The sequence below is a fragment of the Gigantopelta aegis genome, chromosome 10, assembly GCF_016097555.1.
Source record: "Gigantopelta aegis isolate Gae_Host chromosome 10, Gae_host_genome, whole genome shotgun sequence".
NCBI lineage: Eukaryota > Metazoa > Mollusca > Gastropoda > Neomphalida > Peltospiridae > Gigantopelta > Gigantopelta aegis.
This window is the reverse complement of record NC_054708.1, coordinates 3369204-3389577: the sequence shown is the minus strand read 5'-3', so window position 1 is coordinate 3389577 and position 20374 is coordinate 3369204. Positions and strand designations below refer to the sequence as shown.

Here is a 20374-nt window from a genome sequence, read left to right as displayed (position 1 = left end):
TCAAAATGTTAAAAAACCCGGACCGTAGATGTTTACCTTGGTGAACTAAGATCTCTTAGGACAAAAAGCATGTACTTTTTTGATGTCTGCCATTTTATTTTTATGGAATACTCTTCAAGAGGAATGGAAGGCTCTAAAGTATGCCACCAGGGCCGTAGCTAGTGCAGGGGGCAAAAAATCCAGAAAGCATTATAGAAACTTAAAGAAAATTCTTTTCATAACTGTTTAAGGAGTTTTAGATTATTAACTACTCAGCTGCCCTCCCAAACAAAAAATCCTAGCTACGGCCCTGGTCACGTAATTAATATGATGTCGTCATGATTGCTTTCAGTTTTGTACCATAGCTCATGTTATGTCGTTAGATTACGCCATATTCTTTCACTTCTTTTAAAATGTATTCCATAATTATAAAGGCAAAATGGCAGCTGGCACAAAATTAAAACATTTACAGTAAGATATGTTATATTTACTGTGTACGAAGCCAAAACAAGGGTGTAAAATGGTGAATGTCGTTGACCGTAGTCTTTAGAGCCTTTGACATAGAGGGGTATGCATCTAACTCTTTCCAAGTTTTTTTCAAGATTTCTGTCTGGACAAAGTGTGGGGAAATTCTAATGGTAATTAAAGATAGGAGAATAATTTATCATGGTTGTTAACAATGTGGTTCGGACTTTAGAGTGTATTATGACAATATGTAACCATCGAAAACAGATCCTAACTAGATACAAACTTTAGAATTCGTCTTGAAATTAAAAACGTTCCAAGACTAAGTTGAAATTGAAAAGGTAGTGTTATTTAAACATACTCTTTTTAGCCAGCAGTGTGTATATCGCGATAAACGTTTAGATACTTCAAAATGAGCCTACAATTCTTACCTATCTACACCTGCCGCCATTCTTCCGTAAAAATAAATTCTACCTTCATATATCTGCGATCCTTCATTCGACTATCGGCCTAGTTCACATGATTTCTGGAGACAATATATTTTTTTAAATTAGGTAACTGGAAGATGACTCGCATGTTTGGGGGTTTTTTTTGTATCTAGGTATCAATTGCATGAATTATAGTTATGTAACCCAATCAATCCAGTGGCGGGTCTAAGGAGGGTCCCCACTGGCCCGCTCCCATCCCCCCTCCCCCCATAAAAAAATATATATATATATTGAGGAAGGAAATGTATTATTTAACGACGCACTCAACACATTTTATTTACGGTTATATGGCGTCGAAAACCTAAATTTGGGACAGTCATATTTTTATTATATTATATTTAGAGATACACACATACACATACACCCAACACACAAAAACACCCAACACGCACACACACACAGAGACACACACACACACACAGACACATATACACACACACCCAACACACACATACACACCCAACACACACATTCACACACATACACACACACACCCAACACACACACACATTCACACACACACACACACACACATACATACACATATATATATACATATATATATACACACACGCACACACACACACACACATTGACACACACACACAGACACGCACACACAAACACACTACTATACATCCGAGAAACATTATCGAAAGGGGGTGCTGTCGGGTTTCTTTATATATAGTGTGTATAGTGGTTACTATGGAAAATATATTTGTTATCGGCGAACTCGAAAATTATCAATGTAGAAGTATTTAGCGTTAAATTTTTAATTTTTGTTGTATTTCAGCGGGGATCTTCTAATTTCAGAGCTTAATATAGTAGGCCTATGCAAGGATTTAAAGTAGCGTAACCGACACGCGAACAGAACAATGGTTCGCGTGAAATATTGTACCCAATTAAATTATTTTGACCAAAGACGTTTCAGCACGTGTGTCGTTTATTATGTAGTCTTAAATTTTATAGATCATGTATTTGTTGTTTAAGATAAAAAATAAAACGTAAAATCGTATTACAGTATTTCGGTTAGTAATCTGGTTCCGTAATTAATGTATTGATATTTTCCTAATATATGTTTTTGTACTGATTCTTTGCAACGTTTTAATGCTTTATTTTGTGCACACACTTCCAAATGTGAAATGTATAGACCTACCTGCAATAAATATATATGATACGATTCACCCAGTTAATTTACAATTAATAGCAAAACCACTAGAACGTACAGGTTTGCCAGTGCACCACGACTGGTATATCAAAGGCCGTGGTATGTACTATCATGTATGTGGAATGGTGCATATAAAATATCCTTTGCTACTAATGGAAACATGTTAGACTATATGTCAAAATTACCAAATGTTTTATCATCCAATAGCCGATGATTAATAAATCAATGTGCTTTAGTAATGTCGTAAAAATAAACAAAAAACGTTTAAACTTTGCTAACCAGCATGTACGCGTGAGAATCGGTTTTGGTATAATTAATTGGAAATATGTTACACACAATCCGAAATTATTTTATCATTTGCCGTCTTTAGTTGCTCTTCAACAATTACGTAATGCAAAATCGGGCTATTTTTGTTACAGTACAACTTGATCCCATATAATATTTTGTAACGCTAAAGTCATTCCCTTTTTATATTTAAACTGTTCCAAAATCTGATGATGATAACTAGTTTAACGTGCCCATATACCACTAGGGTTTCGAACACGCCCATCCCGAGTCCGACCTCCGATAAGATAAGATTAGGGGGGGGGGGGGTGAAAATGGGCAGAATTTTGAAAATAGCAATTACTAAAAACATTAATAGAATAAATAAAAAAAATAAAAAGGTTACAAGCCAAAAATAAAAAAAGAATTGACTGCTCGACCGAATATTTATATAATTTGGAGTATTTTAGGACAGTCCAAAATTAAATAAGAGAAAGAAGAAAGGATCGGACTATTTAATAATATTTTTAAAAAAAAGAAGTAATTTCGACATAAAATTTTGAACGCAGATCTAAAAGTTTAAAGTCCGATCGATATGTCCACGCGAATGGCCTCGTTAAGGCCGTTTGGATGCACAGCTTAAACGGACGAGATGGGTTGCATCCCGTCAAGAAAACCCCTAGATTGACAGTCGATAAGGAGGCTAAGACGGATTTATTTCAAGATGCAGTTCAGAATAACAAACCTTCAAGTTTCTTATGGAATCATTTCAAAACATTATCTCGAAAATGATCAGGGTTACCTATGCCTTCAGAGTTAAAAATAAATGACAGTTTGGTTACTAATGCAAGTGACATCTACAAACTTTAAATGAGCATTTCATTAACATCTCACAGCCTATTGACACAAAACCTTTTACTCCCGAAAATCACACTATACTTCAGGATTATCTTAGAAACAAAATAGTAAATAACATGCCATTTAGAATACCACATATCTGTCTACACGATGTGGTAAATTATATAACAAAATTAGACTCATCAAAGGCAACCGGTTTAGACGGCATTGGGCCTGGAATATTAAAGCTTAGTAATCCACTCATCGTACACATAATCAACTTAAGTATTGCTGATGGAACCTTCACATGTGCATTAAAAATTGCTAGAGTCACTCCAATATATAAAGGGGATGATAAAGACAAAGCAGAGAATTACAGACCTATCTCGATTTTACCAACTATAACAAAAATATTTGAGAGGCATATCTCAAATCATCTATATAAATATTTGACTAAATATAACCTCCTACATGATGCTCAGTCTGGTTTCCGTGAATCTTGTCTATCGATAATGATAACATGGTAGGAACCATTTTCCTAGATTTAAAGAAAGCCTTCGATCTTGTAAATCATTCTATACTTCTTTATAAACTGAAGCTTCTAAATTTTTCTGATCAAAGTCTCAAATGGTTTACTTCCTATCTACAAAATCGTCAGCAGATTGTCAAAGTTGGGAACTTACAATCCTCATCACAGCAAGTACTGACCGGTGTCCCCCAAGGCTCAATTCTCGGTCCACTACTAATTATTATCTACATAAACGATATGCCCTTGTATACCAAACACTGCTCTATTGACATGTATGCCGATGATGCAACCATGCACACATATGGTAGTAACCTAACAGAACTAGAGTTAAATTTGCAGGTGGATTTATTGGGCATTCAAAAGTGGTGCACAAATAACAATATGGCTCTTAATCTTCAGAAAACAACTTGTATGTTAGTAAATACAACATATAAAATAGCCAGGCAGCACTCAATACAAATTATCCTCTAACAAAAACAAACTTCAGCTACTAAGGCCTCATACTGAACTATATAAAAAATCCTTCAGTTACTCAGGTGTTCAGATATGGAATACAATACCCCTTGATATTAGACACCAGAAGTCAGTTGCGAACTTTAAATCCAGCCTGAAACAATATCTCATGGATGTTTATTTGGCTGATTAATTTTTATTCTATATAATAATTATGTTTTGAGAATTTAGTGTCAATATTACACAACTAATAGATGTCTGTTAAATGTAAGATTTCTCTAGTCAATATGTATGTATGCATTATTATAATAGTATAGTACTTAGTATATATGTATTTTCTTTTCCAGTATTTCAATGTATTGTTGAGGGCCAAGTGGAAGATTAGCTTGTGCTAAACCTGTCGCCCTCATTAAATAAAGTTATTATTATTATTATAGACGTTGAAGGTGTAGTGCTGTGCTGAAATACAGATCTTGAGAAGCCGGATCCGTCTGAACGAGAGAGAGTATCAGACTAGTCGTCATGGGTTGGTATAGTGGTACGGACGGGCCCGACTCCGGAGGATACGAGATGGTATCACTATAAAGCAAGGTAAAGTATAGAAAAAGAGTAGTAGGGGCCGACCCCGCTTCCTATTTCTTCTTAGAGTGGGGCGGTCAATCTTCCAGTGCTGCTAGGACAGGCTCGGACATGTAGAGACTAAACGCGAACAACCGTGGCGTTCTGCAGAATGACCGTCATACGAGTCACGAAAAAAACAAGTCGACAGTCAGACGGAGAAATGACGTGGAGGCAAGGAATCTCGCTAAAAAAGAATCCAACCTGGTGGTGCAGGCTGTCGAAACGAGAAGCGTTCCAGCGTTCAATCAGTTCCAATGGCCGCATACATCCCAGTAGAAAACTTCATTTCGCTGACAAAAACAACGAAATGAAAGACCCCCAAGTCGAGCACACGAAAGCACGTGCAGTGTGCACAAGCGAAACAAACACGTCTTAACGCGTGGAGCTCCAGACTGGGAATGCCAAAATCTGAAGGGCTAATACATTACATTTTTATAACATTGTTTCATGAATGTAATACAAACCTGAATTCGCAAAACGGCTGTAACAACTGAGTGGCTAATTTATTGACGTTTAACAACCGGTTTTTTTTTTTAAGTTTTAAATTTAGTACGTACTAGGGCCTAAGTATGCTACTTTAAATTGGACATAAAATTAGTTCAATGTTTGTTGGGGTTTTTTTGTGGGGTGTTTTTCTTTTTTTTTTCTTTTTTTCTTTTTTATCATGTCACAAAAAGAAAAATGTGCTCAAGCAACTATTTTTTTAATAATTTATCATCTCACTAAATATTTAATATTTAAATGACTGTTTCAACGTTTAAAACAGAAGAATAGAAAATGGCTATGGGGTATGTCCATGAGTCACTGTGATATCGATTTTGTCTCCGCGACAGTCGGAGAAGATCGCTGGTTGTCGAGCGAATGCCGAGAAGTCGCCCGACACAACAGCCGTCCAGAAAGCAGCATTCTCGGCGCATGCGTCGTAACTTCAAAGCAGCCGCTTTTACTTCAGTAAACATGACTTGAGGCTTTTGTCGAGTTGTTTCACTGTAACAACTGTTATCCCGAGGAGACTACCGGAACATCGACGTGTTTCTTCAAAGACTTTCACTTCTAATCGTGGACAATGTTACAGACACGCTCGAGTTTTTAGTCACCCATCGCCCGAAGGTAGCCGAAGTGTTCTCCGTAACTCTTTCACAAACTGCGACAAAGTTCTCACTGAAACATGGGCAAGCGTAAATAGATTTAAAGGAGCACGATCACATTTTGTTGTGATCAATGTCAGATTTTTGTGTCATTGGCCTTGTTGGCAGATACTGTGTTGACGACTGTTATAGTAATGGTGAGAGTGTCCTCGTAGTTAGGCCTACGCTGTGATGCGTTTACAGTGTCTTAGAGTGATGCAGGGTCGGCATGTTGTTAATGGACTGGGTATCGTTTGTGTGTTGGCAGTTCTTGGCTGTATGCATCTTTTGGCAGAAGTGTCCAGACTGGATGAGGCCCGAATTAAACTGGGTAAGTAGTGTGTGTGTGTGTATAAATATATATATATATATATATAGAGAGAGAGAGAGAGAGAGAGAGAGAGAGAGAGAGAGAGAGAGAGAGAGAGAGAGAGAGAGAGAGAGAGAGAGAGAGAGAGAGATGAGAACGAGAACGAGAACGAACATACGGTAATTCATTATGTTTAAAAGTACCCAGATATATCGACACGCCCGAAAACCAACTCACCCCAAATTGTCCGTAAATAATTAAAAATGGACGTCTACAACTTTGGTGTCATTTCATTTATTAATATTACGGTGAAACTCGCCTATTACGACCACTTATTCAGTGGTTTTATATTGGGGAGATCTTAATATCAGATAAATAATAATCAATTACAATGAACTGTCATGCCTATTTTAACAATGTTTGATAGTTTATCCCTTATTTCCTTAAAGGAATGATAAGGCAAGGCTTTTGGACTCCCGACTGGTGTGCATATTCAACAATATTTAACTCACATTATTGCTTTAAATATTGGTATATTAATTAAGAAAATGGTAATGATATGAGTTGATTAAAACTATGTAGCAGAAATCACTTCCTACCCCCAACCCTTGTTTTAACGAGTTAAAGAGTCATTTCGCTGTTCTTGCCAGGTCACTTTAAAAGAAATAACAGACAATCCTTGTAAACAATACACTACAATACACTAATATTTGAATATTTAATCATTAGAAGTTATTATATTAGCTGCAATCATGTAAAAATGGGTGTGGGTGAGACCCCTAAAATCCAATTGAATTCTTCCTTTTTGAAAAATGTTCAACTTATAAAAACAATTAATGTTTTAATTTGAGAAATTACCAAAATAAATATTAAATTGCAGATAAAACAACTCTTTATTATTATTATTATTTGTTTAAATTATGTTATAAAATATGTTGTGCTGTACAGGACTTGAAATAAAATATGACCTGCTAAGAAAAAATATGGCCTGCTCTATGTTGAAAATAAGCCCTGTTTTATATTATTATGTTTTATAACTACTAGAATAGGTATAAAATTCAGGCTCACCCGTCCCATTGCTAAATTAGCCAATTGCTAAATTTTATACAATGTGGCTAAATCTTTTAATATTTGACTTCTAAAATATAGTTTAAATTAGCCACTTTTAAATAATTTTAAAACAAATATTCTATATATATATCTAAACATTGGCCAAATCAAAATTCTTTTCAGTGTGACCTATGAAATGAGTGCAAAATGGCCTTGTTCTCTTTAATGTGGTAATTCCCCTATGGTTGGATGAGATCACCTGTAAAAAGTGAGATCACCCATGTTTGTCTTAGTACTCTGTTTTCACTTTTCCATTATTTACACTAAATATATGGCATAATGTTAATTAATGTAACAGGTGGACTGAATATTTAATAGTATGTTTGTTTATTAATTTATTTTTGTAATGTAGCAAGCTTAAATAGTGTCAGTCTCGTCTAACTACATGTGTGTATATATAGCACATGCAGCAATTTCACCCACTATAAATGTTATTTACGGTTATAAATTGCTTGTAGAGAAATTGACCTACTTTCTAAAAAAACTGAGTTGTGTTAGTGAATGATCTCGGGATATCTGTGACAGTGACCACATTTGTTTCATTAATAATAATGGCAAATGCAGAATTTGTTTTAGAGAGTGGGTATGGCTTTTAAACAAGTAATTGTATTTGTTTTAAATTAAATATTCTGGAGACAACAGCACTGATTGTTACATGCTCCATTAATCACTCCAACAAAAACAACATTCATTTTTGTTTTTAATGAATAATAAAAAATGTAAACATGTCTTTAATTACGTCTTGAGTTAAAAATAGCTTTCACAGCAAACCAAAGTGTGGCTTAAGAAATACTTATAAATGTATTGTTTATAAAACTTGTTGTATGTGATAATATTGTAGCTTGTCTTGCACCTGTCTAGTTTGAAGTTTGTTTGAGAGTTTGTATGCAGGATCATGACCGTGGGTATTCTGGCGGTATGTTAGTGTGACAGATGAAACGGACAGGTTTTACAGAACATGAAAAGCTTTTTATTCCAGTTTGCTTTACCAAGTTAGGGGAATGCGTCTGATGGAATTTACCATGTTGGATGAATTGTGATCTGCGATCTAAGACAAACAGAGCCTGTGTTTGCCACAGACACAAGCTCCTGGTATAGAGAGACTATGAGAATCAGTGAACACAGATAAATTGCCAGTCTTCTTCTTTCTCATGTTACCAAATGATATATTGTAGTCGTTATTTTAACAGGTGAATTCAACTGTTAAAATTAATTTGTATGTATGTATTATAAAGATAAAATCAATTTGTAGCTAAATATCCAGTTTTCTACTTAATTTTATAATACCAAATGATATATTTAATAACATCTAAATTCTACTACATGTATTAAAATAAAATTATTATTATTAATTGTTCATGACAGAGATTAAAAGTTTGAGGAAATATTCAGAATGGAAAGCATGACTTTCTCTAATAATATATGCACATGCAACACTTGACATTGTTCACGATCGCTTTTTAAACATCTATACAGAGCATAACCTCTCTATGAAGGAAGGAAGGAAAGTGGTTTAACGTGCACATTCAGAGCAAGCTGTTGTAGCCCTACTCCCATGGCTAGTGATATTCAGTGGTGGGCTAGAAAATAAGTACTATAACTAGCCTGACTAAATCAGTTCCTTTTGCCGATAATGTTACAATTTTCGAATAAAACTGAAATAAGCAGTGTATCAACACACCCAGGCAGTACACCAATGTAAAGTGTGGCACCTCACATTTAATCTACAGGTCTGCAAATTTTTTTTTTTTTAAAAGGAGTGGGGTCACATAAAATTTAAGTGCTTTAATTATTGTTTTTATTAGCAACTCTCATTTTGGATGAAAATCGCAGTTCCATTTACTGGTGTAAACTGCATATTAACAACTGTATAACAAATAAAAGTGTATTTCTTTCTTTATTAGCATGGAACTTTCTTGTTTGGTACAATGCAACCTATTAATTATTAGGTATCCTAGTTATCCCACCATACCCAGGTTCACACCCTCTATAAAACAAAATATACTCAGTTCCATTGAAAACGCACAAGTCTGATGTGTTGGTGTGAAAAAAATATCATGACTGGTATATCAAAGGTCATGGCTATATTCTCTAAGATTATACACCAAAATTACCAAATGTTTGACATAGATCTACCAGCCGATTGTTAATAAATCAATGTGCTCTAGTGGTGTCGTTAAACAAAACAAACATTGTATACAACCTTGGGTAAAGGTTATTGTGTGTTTTATAGAAACTTCACACAGACAATAACAACTGAAAATTGGATGGTGAGTTTTCAGTGGAGTTCAGTATATTTTTGCAGTTATGAACATGAAACTATTTCTTTGTAATAACATAATTTTATCATCAGCAATTTTATTGATGTATCTAGGGAAATCAGTTCATATTAAATTATAGAAGACATTATAAAAACATAATTTTGTTGCAGAAAATGGCATTTATCAGCCATGAGTTGTGTTTAGGGAATAGCATTTGTGAAATAACAAACGCTAGCGTATAATCATAAATATGGTTTCTGTCATCAATGACATATTTTTCATCTTTTTTTTTTACTTGATGTGTTTTCTAAGAGCTTGTTTTGTGTTCAGCTTTATTAAAAGTACTATTAGCAAGGCTATCTTTGCTTCTCTTTGATACTCGCCAGATTTGCCAATTATAAATTTTGAAAACAGTTGGTGAATATTATTTTAATTTGGCATAATAATATTTTGTAATAATAGTTTTTTTATTGTAAAAAAAAATGTTGGTTTGTGCAAAATTTTAAGTTTAATTTTTTGTTACCCAGAGCTAGCTGTGTATGAATATGATTCCTATTACTGGCTGTGGTCGTCTCGTACCTTTACAATTAAAGAAAGGAATGTTTGTTCAATGACCTCATAGCACATTATTAACTTAAGCTGTTTGGTGTCTAATATATTTGGCTATTTTGACACTTTTTTGAAAAGAGATGAAACCTATTTGCATCACAGAGGCTACTGAGTAACTTGCAAGGGCTCTTTTATATATCAAATTTTCTATAGACAGGACAGTATCTACCACAACCTTTGATGTATTGTCGGACATTGGTTTGGATGAGTAAAAACAGAGTCAATCATGAGCAATGTGACCAGGGCTTAAAAGAGGAAATAAAATATGGCCTCCTGTTTTGTCTTTAAGATAGCTGGGGCCTAATTCACAAAGGTCTCTTAGGTTCTGCTAGAATACAAAGCATCCTCTTTGCAAGTCTTTTAGCATTGCACTGCGAGATCGCAAAGTTGCGAGAGTTTATTGAATTAGGTTCCTGGTCTAATGAGATATGTCCTGCTAAAAAAACAAAACAATATGGCCTGCTGAAAAAAAGATAGTACAGGGTGAGGTGAGGGCTTCGCATAGTGTGAGGAAAATTATGATGTTTGAGATGGATTTTAGAGCATTATGGAATTAAAATATAACAGAATTATGAACTAAATTGCAGATGAGATCTTTCTCTTGAAAAAATTACCTGCGATTTGTGGGTGATTTCAGTAGGTGGATTTCTATAATTAAAGAAATACATAACAATAAACCAACATTAACAATATTTTAGGAATTTCACTTTAGTAAACACTGTACGCTTGTACATTCGTATTTATATGTAGCCACTAGCTGCGTGTAGCCACTAGCTGCGTGTAGCCACTAGCTGCGTGTAGCCACTAGCTGCGTGTAGCCACTAGCTGCGTGTAGCCACTAACTGCGTGGGTGTGCTCACCCTCTAATGTGATGAAAATATTGTGGTATGCCTCTGAGAATCTTGATTGGAAAAATTTATTGTGAATCCTGACAGTTTGAGTTGTTTTATTCAATAACTTGTAGTTGATCACATCGCAATACTGGTCACTTGGTTGGATAGTGGTCAGTTGTACTGGGCAGTGGTCAGTGTACTGGTGACCATTTGAACTGCAGAGAGTCCGGGGATATGATAACTTTCGTATTGGGGGTTATTTTATCACGGAAACTTGAGTCCTACTTCTCTTGGCTGAAGTCTGTTTTCTGCCTGACCACTGATAATATGGCCACTTGATTAGATTGGGAGCAGCTAGAGTGTAATGGATCATTCAGCAGGTCTGTGCTGGTGTACGGGTAAATGTTTAATTGGAATAACGGCATACAGCCACATACTAATCTGAAGAAAATAACACTCATACTCAGAAAGGTTAAAATTACAGTTTGAGCACATTTCTTTTTTTTTCTTCTCTATTCCTTCTCACAATGCCTCAATCATTTAACAAGGTAACAAAGCCCCTGTTTTTTTCTGCTGTTTTTTGGAAATTACTACCGGTAAAATAATATATATATAGCCACATACTAATCAGGACAAAATGAGACTTGTACTCAGAAAGGTTAAAATTTCAGTTTGGGCACATGTATTTTTTATTTTTTTATTATTTGTTTTCCTTCTCCAAATTCCACAATCAGTTAACACAGCGACAAAGACAAAGACTGTTATTGCTGCTATTGTTTGGAAATGACTACCGGTAATATAATATATAGGACAAAAAGATAAAGATAAAAGCCTTTATTGCATATAAACATTCTGTATACAGAACTGGATGCAAAACATATTACATATATGTACAAACAAGACACATACAAACATCATGGATGATGATGAGATGAATGGTGAAGCCGTAGTATTTCCATTTCGGTATGGGACTACTTGACAGGGCCGTGCTTCATGCGTGCTGTCAGTTGAGCTATCTCACCGTCACTTGAGCCTAGGGTACATGAGCCCGGGGTGCACAAACCCTGCAGTGTATGCCAGGTAATAATCCCCTGTGTAGGGTCAAACACCCGGAAGACACACCTGTAACTTACAATCCCACCCATGGAGTCGCTAAAACTCTGTAGGTAGCCTTAACTACTGTAAACCGTATTAATATTGTGACGTGTTTTTTTTGCGAATGTATACCTTAGCGCATGTTCGCGGTGTGTAAATTTCGCAAACGACCGTTGACAGCTCAAAAAAAAAAAAAGACAGCTCACTGTAATTGTTATAAAGTTACTGTCTGTAAATCAATATTCTTTTATCCTACATCAAGCAATTGTGCCTGGTACAGAGACTATAGAGGGGATTAGGCCCTACCCACCTCACCTGTATTAGAATCACAACTCACAGCTTCAGTTGTTAACTGTTAACACCCTTTGGTAGATAAGACAATAAACGATTAGTCGCCATCGATTGAAGTTACATAAAACAATTAACGATCAGTCGCCATCAAGGAGAGCTCGTGTATAGGCTGTGCCTGTTGAGTGAATCTTTTTGTGAATTTATTCTCAATAAAATATTTCAAAACAAAACAAACAAAACAAAACACTTCAAACTGGAAAATAGTCTGTGCGTATTAATTTCGTGACATAAGGTTGGACGTCAACGGCACGAAATTTATACGCACACATTTTTTTCACGGTTTACAGTATATACAGGTCTCCCTATAATAATAATAATAATAATAATAATAATAATAACTTTATTTAATGAGGGTGACAGGTTTAGCACAAGCTAATCTTCCACTTGGCCCTCAACAATACATTGAAATACTGGAAAAGAAAATACATATATACTAAGTACTATACTATTATAATAATGCATACATACATATTGACTAGAGAAATCTTACATTTAACAGACATCTGTTAGTTGTGTAATATTGACACTAAAGTCTCAAAACATAATTATTATATAGAATAAAAATTAATCAGCCAAATAAACATCCATGAGATATTGTTTCAGGCTGGATTTAAAGTTTGCAACTGACTTCTGGTGTCTAATATCAAGGGGTATTGTACTCCATATCTGAACACCTGAGTAACTGAAGGATTTTTCATATAGTTCAGTAGTAGGCCTTGGTAACTGAAGTTTGTTTTTATTAGAGGATCTTAGGTTATAATTACAGGTTTAAGATATTGGGGTAAGGAGAGATGTAATGTATTCTGGGGAGAAGCCATTTAGTGCTTTATATACCATTATGCCGATGTGGTATTTTATTCTGTCAGGGAAAGGTAAAATATTTAGTTCCCTGAACATGTCTTTAGATGGAGTTATTAATGGTTTGTTTAAAATTATTCTCATTGCACGTTTTTGCATTTTTAGAATTTGAACCACTTCTTCCTTAGCACAGTGTCCCCAAACAGTAGCAGCAAAGTCGAGAATTGGAACAACGTATGCATTATAGAAAACTGTTTTGGCTGCTTGATTTAAGTATATATTAAGTCTCCTGAGAAGTGAGATAGTCGAGGCCAATTTTGAAATCACTTTTCTAATGTGTACTGTCCAGGTCAGTGACTCATCTATATAAACACCAAGTACCTTTTGCGATTTTACTGCATTAAGTTTTTCATTGTTTAGTGTAATTTGTATTGAGTGCTGCCTGGCTATTTTGTATGTTGTACTTACTAACATACAAGTTGTTTTCTGAAGATTAAGAGCCATATTGTTATTTGTGCACCACTTTTGAATGCCCAATAAATCCACCTGCAAATTTAACTCTAGTTCTGTTAGGTTACTACCATATGTGTGCATGGTTGCATCATCAGCATACATGTCAATAGAGCAGTGTTTGGCATACAAGGGCATATCGTTTATGTAGATAATAATTAGTAGTGGACCGAGAATTGAGCCTTGGGGAACACCGGTCAGTACTTGCTGTGATGAGGATTGTAAGTTCCCAACTTTGACAATCTGCTGACGATTTTGTAGATAGGAAGTAAACCATTTGAGACTTTGATCAGAAAAATTTAGAAGCTTCAGTTTATAAAGAAGTATAGAATGATCTACAAGATCGAAGGCTTTCTTTAAATTTAAGAAAATGGTTCCTACCATGTTATCATTATCGATGTTTTTCACGGAAACCAGACTGAGCATCATGTAGGAGGTTATATTTAGTCAAGTATTTATATAGATGATTTGAGATATGCCTCTCAAATATTTTTGTTATAGTTGGTAAAATCGAGATAGGTCTGTAATTCTCTGCTTTGTCTTTATCACCCCCTTTATATATTGGAGTGACTCTAGCAATTTTTAATGCACATGGGTAGGTTCCATCAGCAATACTTAAGTTGATTATGTGTACGATGAGTGGAGCTAGTGTGTGATTACTAAGCTTTAATATTCCAAGCCCAGTGCCGTCTAAACCGGTTGCCTTTGATGAGTCTAATTTTGTTATATAATTTACCACATCGTGTAGACAGATATGTGGTATTCTAAATGGCATGTTATTTACTATTTTGTTTCTAAAATAATCCTGAAGTATAGTGTGATTTTCGGGAGTAAAAGGTTTTGTGTCAATAGTCTGTGATATGTTAATGAAATGCTTATTTAAAGTTTGTAGAATGTCACTTGCATTAGTAACCAAACTGTCATTTATTTTTAACTGTTGAGTCCAGCAGTGCACTTACTTTGGGTTGGAGGCAGTACTGGAGTGTAAAATCCACAGGGCACATGGTATCATTGCTACCAACATGTGATGATAAACATCAGAATAAATATCACAATATACAAAAGCTTCTAAACAAATCATTATGATGTTATAAGTACAATACATTATTTTGAATAAATTTCCAATAATGATTTTTTTTACTAAATATTACTTCAAGAATAGATTTAAGAATTAATTTTCTTATGCCAAAATTCTCTGTTGGTATATTCTTGAGAGATTTAAACATAAGAGTTCCCAGTTTGAACAAGCGGATGTACAGGAAGTGGACACAGTGGTTTTCAGTGATCATTGACAGAATTCACAGAATTTTCTTTAGGATTCATCATGCTTGATGCACAGGTTTTATTCCATTCCAGTCAATGCCTCACACTGGCTGCACCAAAGGAAACTGTCTGTGGGAAAGTGTATGTAAAACATTCACTGCTATGGTTTTAGTAGTAATAGTTTGTGTGATAGCGGGTTTCCTTCTTTTAGCCATGTGTTAAAATAACAACTTTTAAACACCAAATAGCGACAGTTCAAAATGTGTTGAGATGTTGTCAGCAAACCTTCCTTTCCTTTAATAAACATTCTACTTGCTTTACAGTATTAGAGCAGCTTGGTGACCTCTTGATACAGGTGGCTGCTTCACAGAGGTGCTTGCTTAAGCAGGTGTGAAAGTTTTGAGTTTTTTAATTTGAGAAAGCAATTATCTTCCCAAAGGTCAAATCTCTCGAGGTTCAAATATAAAGTACATAAACAGAGCATTAGATTTTAGACCTGCACTGAATGCATATGTATATATGAAAAACATATGGACCGTGCTCGATTCATGAAGCAGAAAATTGGAGAATATGCTGGGCTGTTGAGTATCAGGCTAATAAGAAGTGGTGTGCATTCCTGAATAAACACACACAATTAGATATCACCTGCAGTGTGGGCCAGATGGGAAGGCACACAGCCAGGGGTGGCTTCAATAACCACTGTCATGGGTTACTCTTAATGAGGTAATTGTCCAATTACACACTCCAGGACAGCACGAGGAACCTACCTATTTACCATTGTTGGCTTTAACTTGAACGGAGATCATAAAACTTTATGAGATTATTCTGGGGAGTCTATTTCCATGTCTGACCTTTTGATGGTCTTTTGTAGCCCATTGGTTCCTGTGTGCAGACCCCACCTTTCAGCCGGTTTACGAGTGTGGCAGTTAATTTGTAATATACGGAACAGTTAAACTTGAACACTATTGCTTCTTGGCAGAAACCTATCCTAAATTGTTGCTTTTAAATTCTAAGCTTTTCTAGCTATACAACAGGTTTATGATCAGTAACATTTCTCTGGGATTGTTTTGTAATGGCCTATTAATCTTTAAGGGAGCTTGAATAGAATTGTTAGAAATGATTATTCATGATTAAACTATTTCTACAAAGTGTAAATGTCGGATAATCCGTTTAAGAAAAGCATTTTTCAAATATGATATTAAAATGGCTTGTTTTTTTAATTGTTGCTTAATTAGGGGATGTACTGTATACAGTATACAGTGTGTTGACTTTTATGACATTGGGCGAGATATCTCACTTGCAGTATTCAAAAGGTTAACGACACCACTAGAGCACATTGATTTATTTATCATCGGCTATTGGATGTCAATCATTTGGTAATTTTGACGTATAGACTTAGAGAGGAAACATGCTACATTTTTTCCGTAAGTAGCAAGGGATTTTTTTATATATGTATCAGCCCACAGACAGGATAGCACATATCATGGCCTTTGGTTATACCAGTTTGGCTGCAGCGAAAAATAGCCCAGTGGATCCTCGGTTCGGCTTGATCGGGATTGATCGGGATTGATCCTAGACTGATTGCACATCAGGTGAGTGCTTTATCACTGGCTTGAGGGACGTACATGGATTTGAACTCGGTTCTTCCTATCTGTAAAACAGCAGACAGTGACACTGCACACTGGCTTGAGGGACGTACATGGATTTGAACTCGGTTCCTCCCATCTGTAAAACAGCAGACAGTGACACTGCACACTGGCTTGAGGGACGTACATGGATTTGAACTCGGTTCCTCCCATCTGCAAAACAGCAGACAGTGACACTGCACACTGGCTTGAGGGATGTACATGGATTTGAACTCTGTCCCTCCCATCTGTAAAACAGCAGACAGTGACACTGCACTCTGGCTTGAGGGACGTACATGGATTTGAACTCGGTTCCTCCCATCTGTAAAACAGCAGACAGTGACACTGCACTCTGAATGAGCTATTTGGACATGAACTCTGTTCCTCCCATCTGTAAAGCAGCAGACAGTGACACTGCACTGTAAACCAGCAGACAGTGACACTGCACTGTAAACCAGCAGACAGTGACACTGCACTGTAAACCAGCAGACAGTGACACTGCACTGTGAATGAGCTATGTGGACTTGAACTCTGTTCCTCCCATCTGTAACCGATTAAAGTGCGCCACTGCACCGTGGATTACAGAGAATGTTAGTGCGTAGATCTGCATCATCAGATGCCATGATGAGAGCTATGGGAGTCAGCAGAGCTTGTCTATCGGTGGATCTTGTTTGTCATAGATCTACTCAAGCTGGGTGCAATCTACTTGCACCACAGACAAGACAGTTGAAGATTCTTCAAGTGCACTTCTGTCTCAATGGTGTGACAGGACGATGCTTTATGGAAGGTCACGCCTCACTGACCACAGATTGGTCATGGTCTGATGGCCGTGCTGTAACAGCCAGTGTAAACTTATTACACTGCCACAGGGCACAGGGCAGTAAATCTTGAGATAAGACTTGGTTTATAGGCTGAAAGCAGTCAGTGTCCAGATCCTGGGCTGCAACCAGACGAAATGGGAGGCATTCTGCGCTGGGTATAAATTATTTTATACCTCAGTGTCTAGGGGTTATGTTGGCAGGGTATTATTGAGACATTCTGCACTGGGCTGAAATTATTTTGTACTTAAGGTTAAAGGGTCATATCAGTGGGATATTTAGATATTTTACACTGTGAATAAATTATTTTATTCCTTTGTGTGTGTGTTTGGAAGTTATGCTGGCAATGTGATATTAAAATATTTTACCCTGTTTATAAATTATTTTCTACCTCAGTGTTAGGGAGTTATGTTGGTAGGGTGGTATTTTTGGTATTATTACACTATGTAAAAAAGGGGCATGTTGGTAGGGTGATAATTAAAAATTCTAAATAGTGTATAAATTATTTTGTATCTCATTGTTAAAGAGGTATGTTTGTAGGGTGATATTTTGATATTACATTGTACCACCTTGTAATGGGGTTATGTTGGTAGGGTAATTTTTAGACATTATACACTGTATAAATTACTTTGTACCTCACTGTAAACGAGTCATGTTAGTAAGGTGATATTTAGGGTCATGTTAGTAAGGTGATATTTATAGTCATGTTAGTAAGGTGATATTTATAGTCATGTTGGTAAGGTGATATTTAGGATCATGTTGGTACGGTGATATTTAGAGTCATATTGTTAAGATGATATTTAGAGTCATGTTGGTAAGGTGATATGTAGGGTCATGTTGGTAAGATGATATTTAGGGTTGCGTTGGTAAGGTGATATTTAGGGTTGTGTTGGTTAGGTGATATTTAGGGGTTTCTTTATGCACATTGTATCAGTGGTAGCAAATTCATGTATGCAGGGCTGCAGAAAGTACTCGCCCACTCGCTTAATGCGAGTAAATATTCTGACGGACAAGTTATAAATGCAACTACCAGTCCGACATGTCTTTTTTTTTTTTTTCATTTGCCACATGAAGTTGATTACCAAGTGTTCATATATTGTTCTATAGACTGACTAGTAAAATATTTTCCATTTCTGCACACCTGTGTATGCATGCTGTATGTGTATGCAGATGCCATTAAAATATTGCACTGTGCTTAATGTCCCCAGTTATAAAATATTTTATACCACATCGTATAGGGTTCATGTTGGTATAGGTGATATTCAGACATTCTACACTGTGTATAAATTATTTTGTTCCTCTCTGTAAAAGAATTGTGTTGGTAAGGTGATACGGTTTTGTTTATGCACATTGTATCGATGGTAGCTAATTGGTGTATGCTGTACAGATGCCATTAAAATGTTACACAGGGCTTAATGTCCGTGGATATTGTCCTCCTTAGGTTGGTCTTCTCAATAAACGGATCATAAAACGTTCCTGCATTCCATCGGCGGATGTTTGTCATAATTTGAAAGTCTACTATAAATTCTGTTGAGCGGTTGAGAATAATAGCAGCATTAACAGAGCTGTAAATGTATAATTAACAGAGCTGTAAATGTATAATTTGAAAAAGGTGATTGAAGTGCATTTTGTTTAAACTTGGCAGGTTGAATGATAACTCATGAGGTTATTTTATAACTCGTGAAGTTGAATGATAACTTATGGGGTTGAATGATAACTTGTGAGGTTGAATGATAACTAAATGAGGTTGAATGATAACTCATGAAGTTGAATGATAACCCATGAGGTTGAATGATAACTCCTGAGGTTAAATTATAACTCCTGAAGTTGAATGATAACTCATGAGGTTGAATGATAACTTGTGAGGTTGAATGATAATTAAATGAGGTTGAATGATAACTCATGAGGTTGAATGATAACTCATGAGGTTAAATGATAACTCATGAGGTCGAATGATAACTCATGAGGTCGAATGATAACTCATGAGGTCAAATGATAACTCATGAGATCGAATGATAACTCAGAGGTTGAATAATAACTCATGAGGTCAAATGATAACTCATGAGGTCGAATGATAACTCAGAGGTTGATACTGCACTTCTCCAGTCCCAGATAGGAGTCCATGATTACACAAATAAACCATTCAATTGTTTTTAAAACAAGTACTAATGGTAATTAACGTAGCTGATTTGGTTGAAATTAAGTTTTAATTATATGAATTGACTACTTTTATTCTTCTAATACAGATTTTGTGTGTGGGGGGGGGGTGTTGGAGGATAAGTTGTGTCAACGTGTGTTTTCGGGTTTTAAATTTTTTTTAATGAAGCAATGCGTTTTGTATTTCTTTGTTAAATAAATTATAATAATTTTGTTTTGAAGAGAAATGACATGAAAATAGCACTGTTTGTTTTTCCTGTAATACCTGAAATAGTTTCCGTCTTTGCGTTGTAATATATATATAGAATACCGCTGTTCAATTGTCTAGACAGGACATTGTGCACCAACACACACTAACTGCACAAATTGTTAGCTCCGCTATCATGTTTGTTAGTGCAGATTTTCTCATATATGGCAGGGCATAGCCCAGTAGTATAGCGCTCACTTGATGCACATCCGGTCTAAGGATCGATCCCCATCAGTGGATCCATCAGGCTATTTCTTATTCTAGCCAGTGCACCATAATTGGTAAATCAAAGGTCATGGTATGTGGTATCCTCTCTGTTCGATGGTGCATATAAAAGAGTTAGGAAACACGAACCCCCACCCACATAACCTGAGTTGTGGAAGGGTTAGGAAACACTAACCCCCACCCACATAACCTGACTTGTGGAAGGGTTAGGAAACACTAACCCCCACCCAC

The 20374-nt window shown here is 35.9% G+C and overlaps 2 protein-coding genes across 2 annotated transcripts in view; one reads left to right on the top strand and one right to left on the bottom strand.

Moving 5' to 3' along the window:
- The window catches only part of LOC121382808 (nucleoporin NUP188-like), a 137070-nt gene extending 136143 nt beyond the window's left edge, over positions 1 to 927 (bottom strand). The window contains exon 1 of the mRNA XM_041512428.1: positions 876 to 927. Coding sequence (XP_041368362.1) covers positions 876 to 895 — 20 coding nt within the window. The 5' untranslated portion in view covers positions 896 to 927. The remainder of the gene's footprint in view (positions 1 to 875) is intronic.
- Positions 928 to 5317: 4390 nt separating this feature from the next.
- Positions 5318 to 20374, top strand: part of LOC121383053 (heparan sulfate 2-O-sulfotransferase 1-like) — a 128775-nt gene continuing 113718 nt past the window's right edge. The window contains exon 1 of the mRNA XM_041512813.1: positions 5318 to 6262. Within this exon, the coding sequence (XP_041368747.1) occupies positions 6124 to 6262 (139 nt within the window). The 5' untranslated portion in view covers positions 5318 to 6123. The remainder of the gene's footprint in view (positions 6263 to 20374) is intronic.